The 11,228-nt window shown below is 46.0% G+C and overlaps 1 protein-coding gene across 1 annotated transcript in view; it reads right to left on the reverse strand.

The window, feature by feature from the left end:
• Positions 1 to 1,605: 1,605 nt before the first annotated feature.
• Positions 1,606 to 11,228, reverse strand: part of LOC138974649 (uncharacterized) — a 10,008-nt gene continuing 385 nt past the window's right edge. Inside the window, exons 2-14 of the mRNA XM_070347373.1 lie at positions 10,011 to 10,258; positions 8,894 to 9,062; positions 7,881 to 8,086; positions 7,185 to 7,375; positions 6,366 to 6,476; positions 5,310 to 5,465; positions 5,115 to 5,165; positions 4,881 to 4,931; positions 4,557 to 4,610; positions 3,992 to 4,140; positions 3,345 to 3,480; positions 2,195 to 2,254; positions 1,606 to 1,611 (exon numbers count right to left, since the gene is read on the reverse strand). Of these exons, the coding sequence (XP_070203474.1) occupies positions 1,606 to 1,611; positions 2,195 to 2,254; positions 3,345 to 3,480; positions 3,992 to 4,140; positions 4,557 to 4,610; positions 4,881 to 4,931; positions 5,115 to 5,165; positions 5,310 to 5,465; positions 6,366 to 6,476; positions 7,185 to 7,375; positions 7,881 to 8,086; positions 8,894 to 9,062; positions 10,011 to 10,258 (1,588 nt within the window). The remainder of the gene's footprint in view (positions 1,612 to 2,194; positions 2,255 to 3,344; positions 3,481 to 3,991; positions 4,141 to 4,556; positions 4,611 to 4,880; positions 4,932 to 5,114; positions 5,166 to 5,309; positions 5,466 to 6,365; positions 6,477 to 7,184; positions 7,376 to 7,880; positions 8,087 to 8,893; positions 9,063 to 10,010; positions 10,259 to 11,228) is intronic.

Raw genomic sequence — 11,228 nt, forward strand, 5'->3', positions numbered from 1 at the left:
ACTTTCAAAGAGCGGGTCATGGGACGCACTAAACTTTCAAAGAGCGGGTCATGGGACGCACTAAACTTTCAAAGAGCGGGTCATGGGACGCACTAAATTTCCTTTATCGTGCGTACCAAGATACTTTTTCAGACTGCAATCGCTGTTGCACATAGCACACTATGCGTGACCACAGTGTTTTATAAGTACACCGGGATTTTTCGGCTTTTGGACCCTTGGAACCCTCTAAAATTCTGCAGTGGGGGTCCATGGACCCTCTAAAAAATGAAAGTGGTGGTCCCGGGACCCTCTTGGAGGGGTGTCCGAGGGGAGCCCTGGTAGTAGTAGCTTAATTTGTTCGTGATTTGTTGCTCATGAAATCAGTGTATATAACAAGAAGGGCAAAGCCCATACGACTCACATGCTTGAGCTTGACATGACCTTGACCTTCAGGGTCAAGGTCAAATAACTAAACCTAGCAATGACATCATACACTAAGAACTGCTTTACACATTTTTCCTACCAAAATACAAAATACAAAATACCCAAGATCAAGGTCATCCAAGGTCATGCAACACAAAGCTGTTAATTCAAGACATAGGAAGTACAATGGTGCTTATTGGCTCTTTCTACCATGAGAATATGGTCACTTTTAGTGGTTCACTACCTTATTTTGGTCACATTTCATAAGGGTCAAAGTGACCTTGACCTTGATCATATGTGACCAAATGTGTCTCATGATGAAAGCATAACATGTGCCCCACATAATTTTTAAGTTTGAAACAGTTATCTTCCATAGTTCAGGGTCAAGGTCACTTCAAAATATGTATACAATCCAACTTTGAAGAGCTCCTGTGACCTTGACCTTGAAGCAAGGTAAACCAAACTGGTATCAAAAGATGGGGCTTGCTTTGCCCTATATATCATATATAGGTGAGGTATTGAATCTGAAAAACTTCAGAGAAAATGGGAAAAATGTGAAAAATAGCTGTTTTTTTAGACAACATTTATGGCCCCTGAGACCTTGACCTTGAAGCAAGGTCAAGATGCTATGTATGTATTTTGGGGCCTTGTCATCATACACCATCTTGCCAAATTTGGTACTGATAGACTGAATAGTGTCCAAGAAATATCCAACGTTAAAGTTTTCCGGACGGACGGACGTCCGGACGGACGGGGGGGACGGACGGACGGACGACTCGGGTGAGTACATAGACTCACTTTTGCTTCGCATGTGAGTCAAAAATGGTTGATGCTATTATCTGTAACATATGCCATGTAAAACATATTTTGTCTTTCTTTCTTTATTTGGTGTTTTACGTCGTTTTCAACCACGAAGGTTATATCGCGACGGGGGAAGGGGGGAGATGGGATAGAGCCATTTGTCAATTGTTTCTTGTTCACAAAAGCACTAATCAAAAATTTGCTCCAGGGGCTTGCAACGTAGTACAATATATTACCTTACTGGGAGAATGCAATTAACAATTAACAAGTGGCTCTATCCCATCCCCCCCCCCCCCCTTTCCCCGTCGCGAAATAACCTTGAACGACGTTAAACACCAAATAAAGTTAAAGAAAGTTAAAAGGTAACTCGCTACAATCCACCTGCGATGTTTGATCTATACATTACCACTGTTGGGATACCAGGTTCATATTTGATTATATCTGAAAAACCGAAAAGCAAACTGGTGAAAATTAAACATGTTTTAACATTTTTAAGCACGGTTCTCGTTTATATTCTCGTTTTGTTTTTCCGCTTTGAAACGGCTACAGTGAGCCTGGCGAAAAGAAATCCTTTCTTCCATTTCTGTTTGGCTTCGCTCGCTGCTTCTCGAAGCGGTTGGGGTCCAATGTTGTCGCTGCCGGAAGCGACGAACTTCAACTGTATACCTCCTTGCTCATTTTGGTTCTCATCTTTTGGTTGGTCAAGTTCAGTCTTACGTTGTGTCGAGGCTCCTGATTGGCGGAAGTTACCACGTGTACCGTGTTTCACGATCCTCTCTTCAACCTTAGTGACGCTGATTTCAGAGAAGGATAACTTCCGACCATCGCTGAAACTAGGCTTCGTTGTGGCGTCCGTGGTTGTTTCGGGAGTTTTGCCGTGTGAGCTTTTTGCTGACTGATCAGAATGTGGAGAAAGAGTACCTTGTGATGAACGGGTGATCTTATCTTGTAGATTCCTTATTCCTCGTCCTCGTCGTCGTCGTCGTTTTACTGGCAAATTCTTGTCTTTGTTGATTGAAGGGTTACAGCTCCGGTCACACGACCCAGTGGCCTGTTAAAGAGAAATAATATCATAGTGAGAAAAAATGACCAACATTGCCTCCATGCAGTAAACACATCGAATGCATCTGTACAAGCAAACAAATAATGTCTTTTTCGTTCGTGGATGAGACTCCCACGTACGATGGTGGCCGGATGAGACCCCTTCCCCCCCCCCCCCCCCCCCCCCCCCCCCCAGCAGGAGAAGCTGTTTAGCGACATGATGGCCCTTAAGAAGACGGCGACGTTCGTGCATGCCACAGGAGTGGACGTCTAGAACGAGCGAACGAGAAGAAGAAGAAGAAGAAGACTCGTGTGTGTTTTTCATGCGTGGCTTTTAATGAGTATGGCCGATTTGACAAAGCCATTTAGGCAACCATGAACCAATTTTTTGGGGAAAAAGAAACTAACAAAAGAACAGATATAGTTTGAAAACGATTGGGGTCGCCATCTAAGATCTGTTGTGAATTGTGCATGGGATAAGGACATCTCACCACTTGATCAGATACCGAATGTCGACCACCTCATTGCTTTCGTGACAGACTCGGGATTCTTTCATGAATTAATGTCTTAACTGACACTATTGTTGATCAACAAAGTTGATATATTAAAAAAAATTCCCTTTAGCTGGAAGCAGCAAAGCAGTTGATTTGTGATATGTGACCCTCCACCACGAAATGAGTCGCATGCCACCTCGCTCGGCTCTGCGCTAGGGTTAGTATAAGTCCGGGGAGTGTCTGGTAACAGTGTGAGGGTCACCTTAGTCACAGGCTTATAACTCGAACAGTTTTCGCTCTTTTCTAAAACGTTTTTTACCACTGGATAGAGCATAAAAAACTCTTTAGGAAAATGTACAAATATGAAAATCATGCAATGGTGATATGCGACTCATTCCGTGGTGGAGGGTCACATTTGTGATCAAGTGGAGGTGTGGTCTTACCCATGTAAAATCCAGACAAGATCTTAGAGCGTTACCAGAAGTATGTGTACGGCAAGGGCTATGCGCGGAAGCCTTGGAACGATAGGATCTCTGGTATGGACAATAATGTATTGTTATTATGTTATGTTATTATTATAATATATTATCATAACACAATTGTTACCTGGCCAGTCTTGCAGGCGTAAGCATCGCACTCGATTGTGACGTCAGTGAAGTTGTCAAAAGAAAACGGCTGGAATCGCAGACCCCAGAATTTGTTATTTATTGGGTAGATGGACACAGAATCCTCCTGAATACACCTGGAAAATAATATTAACGTGTTATTTTTTTAATATCTTAGGAGAAATTCATCTATTGACATGTTCGTGACATTGGTCTGGATATGTTGCAACATGTATCTGGGAAAAATAAAATAATTTGTGCAAATCATTGTCTTTGCTAGAATACCCTGTTTGTGTTGGCTGCTCGATGTGTGTGTGTTGTTGTTGTTGTTGTTGCTGCGGTGGGTCTGAGTCTTTGGGAGGATATGGGATGAGAGTTTGGTGAAGGATGGACGATGAGAAATAACGACACAACGCTCTCTCTCTCTCTCTCTCTCTCTCTCTCTCTCTGTCTCTCTCTGTCTCTGTCTCTCTCTCTCTCACTCTCTCCCACTCTCTCTCTTTCTTTCTCTCTCTCTCTCTCTCTCTCTGAAAACAAGGAAAGCAACTCGACAGTTATTTCTGAACATCGTCTAATCTATTACTATATTTACAGTGCTTAGAATCGTGTTGTTTCTTAAATCTACAGGGACAGACAAACACGACTCACTTGTTTAGAAGCAGAGCCTGCCTGGGCTTGGTGGGGTCAGAAAGGTCAGGTCCAGCGTAACACGAGGTGACCACCAGCTTCACCCTCTGGTCAAGCGTGTTCAGTCTCACGCCCAGGTTGACCCACCCGCCTTGCGTCAGCACCAATTTCTGCAGATCATAGATGCGTAGACACCGTTATTCATACAAAGTCATATACATGTATAAAGTAATGAAAATGAAAAATACCGAACGATCAGCACCAAAGCTTGATAACTATATATAGCAGTGTTGGTGAATAATTTGAAACTCATCTTTGTACGAAATTTACTTGAACACAAACTCTTCCTAATCATGGGGTTATATCCTTGTTGATCATCATCTCTATCTGCATGGAGGGACACGTCACATGCCTTACCTGGCCCTCATCATCTGTATCTCTTGACTTACCTCACTCTTGTAGGTGTGGTGATGTTGTCATTCGTTTTTACCATTATCTCACATTACTTACCTGTCCATGGATAGATGTAAAGCGTCATCCAGGTACATCATCATATCTATCTGTTGAGACATGTCACATGACTCACCTGGCCCTGGACAGGTGTGGTAAAGGCGTCATCCAGGTACATCATCATCTCTATCTGTTGAGACATGTCACATGACTCACCTGGCCCTGGACAGGTGTGGTAAAGGCGTCATCCAGGTACATCATCATCTCTATCTGTTGAGACATGTCACATGACTCACCTGGCCTTGGACAGGTGTGGTATATAAAGATGTCATCCAGGTACATCATCATCTCTATCTGTTGAGACATGTCACACGACTCACCTGGCCCTGGACAGGTGTGCTAAAGGCGTCATCCAGGTACATCATCATCTCTATCTGTTGAGACATGTCACGTGACTCACCTGGCCCTGGACAGGTGTGGTAAAGGTGTCATCCAGGTACATCATCTCTATCTGTTGAGACATGTCACGTGACTCACCTGGCCCTGGACAGGTGTGGTAAAGGTGTCATCCAGGTACATCATCATCTCTATCTGTTGAGACATGTCACGTGACTGACCTGGCCCTGGACAGGTGTGGTAAAGATGTCATCCAGGTACATCATCTCTATCTGTTGAGACATGTCACATGACTCACCTGGCCCTGGACAGGTGTGGTAAAGATGTCATCCAGGTACATCATCTCTATCTGTTGAGACATGTCACATGACTCACCTGGCCCTGGACAGGTGTGGTAAAGGTGTCATCCAGGTACATCATCTATATTATAATAGGCTGGTCCATCATTTTCATCATTATATTGTTTCTGGCAAAAACATTCCTCGTGACTTACCTGTCCAATAGCAGGTGTGCTAAAGGTGTCATCCAGGTACATCATCATCTCTATCTGCAGAGACATGTCCCCAGAGGCGGGCAGGGTGGGTTGGTCCACGTTGGGCAGACGTCTGGAGGCGCTGTATTCTCCCGGCATGTTGCACTTCACGTCCACCTAACACAGACATTTCATTTTATGTTTGTATTACTCTATTATCGCAAGGCTAGGAAATGTGGGTGGTTTCCTCCCAGTGGAAAACTCGCAGCAACAAGAGACGCGCTACCCAGGTGTGTGCGTGTATAGGTGAAAAGACACGGGGGTGGGACATGGATACCATTTCTGAGTCTGCACATAACCTTGGCCCGTGTCCGTCCCTGCCGGGATACGAACCTCTGAGTCTGACCTTGGTATCACAAATCCAGTGCTCTACCAACTGAGCTACCCGGCCCCCGGGACATAGTATTGGGTTAGGCAAATACCGGTGATGCATAAATTAAAACGAACGTCCCCATAGCTGTTTCATAACAAAGAGTTATCTGGTGACTCTGCAACATTCTCGACTTATCAAGTATTGTAACAACTCTGTTGATATGTAGTTACAGTCCAGGGGCAAGTTTTTCAAAGCCGTGTAAATGCGGTGTGATTCTGATTGAACCTCTTCCGATGTGTGGTTTTTTTTTGTTTTTTTTTGCAATCAACAGAGACACTGCTCAACAACTGTAAGTTAAGAAGCTGCATATCGTCTCGGAGCTATATCATTGTGTCATTTACCTCTGAAGGCAGACCTTGGAACCCCTGTGTTGCACTTGGAATTTTTCTCGTCGTATTTTTGTTTCCACTGGTACCGTACTTATCGTATTCTAGACAAACATGCGTACACAATACGGCAAAATCGTATGGGTTCCCAAGTCTGCGAAGGGTTTAGGATTAATATTTGCTACGCGGCCATTACGAACTTTGAGATGTCAGCGTTTCTGCAGAACGAACCCTTGTCAGTGTGTGTATGGACACCAGCAATTGCATGTGTGTTTTTTGCGTGTGCTTTAGTTGAAAAGGAGATATAGCAACACCCACCCTGTACTCAATAATGCGCGACATGCCGTTGGTGGGCGAGGAGCTACGGACCAGCGGGATGAGCAGTGCTGACACGAAGGTCAGGTTTAGTTTAAAACCCTGCTGGCTTTGCTGAAACCACAGGCAAGAAAACAAGAGTGTACACCTTAAAACCAGTAAAAATGTGATTTTTTTTTTAATAAATCAATCAACTAAATTGATAAATAAATAAACAATGAACAAACATCAAAATTGTCTTGGCCTTATCTTCTTCCTCTTATATCATCACCATCACCATCATCAGCATCAGCATCATCAGCATCAGCATCATCACCATCACCATCATCATCACCATCATCATCATCACCATCATCATCAGCAGCAGCAGCAGCATCACCATCATCATCACCATCATCATCATAATCATCATCATCATCTTGTTTCTTTCTTCACATATCGCCCGTTTTACATTTGAACTTCTGTTGTTAGCACTATTTATGCAACAGCATTTGTGGAGGAATTTTATTCAAAATGTTGTCGCAACACATTTTCCCCTGCCTGCTCAAAGTCCTTTTGAAGCCTTCACAGTCAGCTCGATGCTTTAACTGGGTAAAAGTCAACTTTTCACGACATCCAAAGAAATAAACAAATGAGAAGAGTAAAGACACAATTATTATTTTTGCATGCAGTGGCTCAACATTGTTGGGATATCATAGGCGGACATGACACTCACAGAGAGCAACTTGATCTGTATCTGCAGCGTGTTCTCCGTCTTCCGAAGGATGCAAGTGCTAGTACAACAACAACAACAACAAAAACAACAACAAACATGCCACTCACAGAGAGTAGAGCACAGTCATAGTAGGTCAGTGTGACCTGGATCTGCAGCGTGTCTTCTGTCTTGTCTAGTATGCACGTGCTAGGGGTGGGCGGCACTGTCACGATGAAGGCTGTCTTCAGGCTGGGGTTGTCTGCCTTGTTGAAGGTGACCACCATCTGGTCGGCCTGGCAGTCTACCTCTGCCTGGGGCACTGGGGACACATACATGTATAGACCTGAGGCTTTGCGGTGCATGTCTGTGTCTGTGTCTGTGCGTGTCTGTGTGTGTCTGTTTGTGTGTACCACCATCTGGTCGGCCTGGCAATCCACTTAGGCCTTGGGTACTCGGGGAGAGATAAATGTTTAGATCTGAGGCTTCAGGTAGTTGTGGTGATAATGAGGCTGATTTTCTTGTTGATGCTGTTCATTATAGTCGTGGTGTTGTTGCTGCTGCTAAAGATGGCATCGCGGTGTGTGTGCGTGTGTGGGCGTGTGTGTGTGTGTGTGGGCGTGTGTGTTTGTGCGTGTGGCCGGGTGTGTGTGTATATATATCTGTGTGCGTGGGGGGGGGGGGGGGTGGAGGGGGGGGGCGCGTGACTGCGTTTACTGTATGTGTGTTCGCGTGTGCGTTAGTGTATACATTTATATGTGTGCGTTTCTGTGTGGGTGCATTCGCTCGTATATGTTTGTGTCTTTGTCCTTGTCTCACACACTCACCTACATTACCCTGAGATGGTGTGATACCGCACGTGACGGCCGCCAGCTCGGAAGGCGAGCAGTCGTGCACGTACCACGGCTGGTGCAGACAGTCGGCCAGGGCACGCTCCGTGCCCTCACACTGCACCATGTCCAGCACGATCTGAGGGCTGCTGGGCATATGGGTGCCCGCTGGTTTGTGCCACCCGGGCTGGGCTTCTTTCGGGCTTTATCAGAGAGCAAAGATGTTGAAAGTAAGCTTCTTTTGGGCTAAAAACACAAACGAGACAGAATACACTTAACCAGACTGTATATATTTACAACTAGATGAATACCCGCTTCGCCGGGTACGGCTTCGCCGGGTACGGCTTCGCCGGGAAGAAGTAGAGCCGGGGACCCGGCTTTGCACCGTACGAAGGAAGGGAGATAAACGCGCAAAACACTGGAGAAGATAAGGAAGAGTTACTGGGAATGGATGTACAGACAAACCAAAATCGGTTCAGCGCTGCGCGCTGAGAGCACGCACGTGTTCAAAATTTTCCACGATTGTGTCCGGGGTCTACCTGAATATGCCCACCAAATTTGAAGCAGATCCATCGAGAACTTTGGCCGTGAATCGTGAACACACAGACAGACAGACAGACACACACAAGCCGTATATAGATATGGATTACAAATAGAAAACAAGCCTGCCTAAACTGTATATATTTACAATTACAAATAGAAAACAAGCCTGTCTAAAACATTAGAGAGAAAAGCCTACTGAAAGAATTGAGCAAAGAAGACAAACAAAAAGGAATGTGAATCTAACTGACGTATTCCATCACATACCCTTATCGCACATCCACACCGTACGCTGGCCTAGCCTGCACTGATTCACACAGAGCTCACATGCACATCATTCGAAAACCATTTCAATCACTACTACATGTACATGTATAAACTAATTCACGTGCATCCCGAATCTCTCGTCACAAGCGCACATTTATACCCCGTCAATTCCTGATAGTGATACTAACACTTGTGAAACTCACTCATAGCAGAGCTCCCTGCAGACGACCTTGGCATTGTTGATGTTCCAGTTGTCATCACAGACATAGCCGAACTGGTTTACGCCCTGCTGTGGGTTCCGTACCTGTACCAGCCCCGATGATGTTGTCTGGCCGCTCCCTACCAGGCGGACGTTGGGGCTGCGTCCAGTGCCTGGGAGTAGATGGTAAAGGGTGGGTAAGATTAAGTCGATTAGATGTACCAAAAAGAAATAAAACCATGTTAAAAAAAATAAAAATTTAAAGTATGACGGGCGCAATGGTCTCGTGGATAATACCCCCATTCGATAGGTTGAGTGTTCGAATCCCGGCCGCACCTGGTGGGTTAAGGGTGGAGATTTTCTCCGATCTCCAAGGTCAACTTGTATGCAGACTTGCTAGTGCGTTATGTGCCTTCGAGTGTACATGCAGCGCAAGCACAAGACCAAGTGTTCTCGGAAAAGATCCTGTAATCCATGTCAGAGCTCGGTGTGATATAGAAACACGAAAACACCAAGCATGCATCCCCCAGAATCGGCGTATGGTGTATTAACTCAAACGAAGAAAGAAGAAGTATAAAGTCACATCTTTGATAGCAAAAGCAGACTATAGATACGAGTCAAATTAAGCCACGAGTTTCAGGGCAAAAGCAAAATATCCCTTTTAAATGTCTAAGCCTACGTTATTTGTCCTTACTCGTAAACCCTGGTGTGACCTTAGAATTAGAACAAGAAACAACCATACGTTGATCAAGTCTCGGGGGCATCGAACCCCGGAAGCAAAAGCGAACCATCGGAAAAGTCGACAAGGGTAAAAAGGAGCTTCAGACCGTAAATGGCTAAAATGCACACACACGCGCATGTATGCACGCACGCTCTCTCACAGGAACTCTCACACACACACACACACACATACACGCACACACACACACACACACACACACACACACACACACACACACACACACACACACTCACACACATACATACACACACACGTATGCACGCACGCACTCTCACAGGAACTCTCACACACACACACACACACATACACGCACACACACACACACACACTCACACGTATGCACGCACGCACTCTCACAGGAACACACACACACACACACCGTTTGGACAGTTGGAGCGCAGAGGCGAGGTATCAGTGGCCTGTAAAAAGGAGGCGGCATGATTGGGTGGATCCATCCCGCACCGCACCCCAGCGTCCTCGTAGTGACCACAGGAGGAAAAGGCGAGGTCATTGAGCGCCAGGGTACACATGTTGAGGTTACCCTCATCTCCACTGCACCCCACTACGTCCAGCAAAATGGCACCCGACCCAGCACCGAAGTAAGCGTTGGCGTAGGCTACACCTCCGCTGTATACGGGAAGCAGAGAATCATGAGGCATAGATTCCGCGAACACATACATACACAAGCACACACATAGACATACTCTCCCTTTCTCTTCCCTCCTGTGCCCTCCCTCTCTCTCTTTCTTTGCGTACCGGCACGGTTGGCCTAGTGGTAAGGCGTCCGCCCCGTGATCGGGAGGTCGTGGGTTCAAACCCCGGCCGGGTCATACCCAAGACTTTAAAATTGGCAATCTAGTGGCTGCTCCGCCTGGCGTCTGGCATTATGGGGTTAGTGCTAGGACTGGTTGGTCCGGTGTCAGAATAATGTGACTGGGTGAGACATGAAGCCTGTGCTGCGACTTCTGTCTTGTGTGTGGCGCACGTTATATGTCAAAGCAGCACCGCCCTGATATGGCTCTTCGTGGTCGGCTGGGCGTTAAGCAAACAAATAAACAAAAAACAAAATATCTTTGCGTCTCACCCATTCTCACCTACTTAAAATCGCTGTCTGTCTATCTGTTTATTTTGTCTTTCTTCTTTCTACTCACTCTTTCTTCTTCATTTCTTTCTTGCCCTCTGTCTGTCTCTCCGTTTGGCTGTGTCTGTCTGTCTCTGTGTCTGTCTGTCTCTGTGTCTCCCTTTCTGTTCTAGCCAGCCCCCACTATCGGTCTGTCTCTGTGTCTCCCTTTCTTTCTTAGCCAGCCCCCACTGTCTGTCTGTCTCTGTGTCTCCCTTTCTTTCTTAGCCAGCCCCCACTGTCGGTCTGTCTCTGTGTCTCCCTTTCTTTCTTAGCCAGCCCCCACTGTCGGTCTGTCTCTGTGTCTCCCTTTCTGTTCTAGCCAGCCCCCACTGTCGGTCTGTCTCTGTGTCTCCCTTTCTGTCTTAGCCAGCCCCCACTGTCTGTCTGTCTCTGTGTCTCCCTTTCTTTCTTAGCCAGCCCCCATTGTCTGTCTGTCTCTGTGTCTCCCTTTCTTTCTTAGCCAGCCCCCACTGT

Source organism: Littorina saxatilis, linkage group LG8 (assembly GCF_037325665.1).
Source record: "Littorina saxatilis isolate snail1 linkage group LG8, US_GU_Lsax_2.0, whole genome shotgun sequence".
Classification (NCBI taxonomy): Eukaryota; Metazoa; Mollusca; class Gastropoda; order Littorinimorpha; family Littorinidae; genus Littorina; species Littorina saxatilis.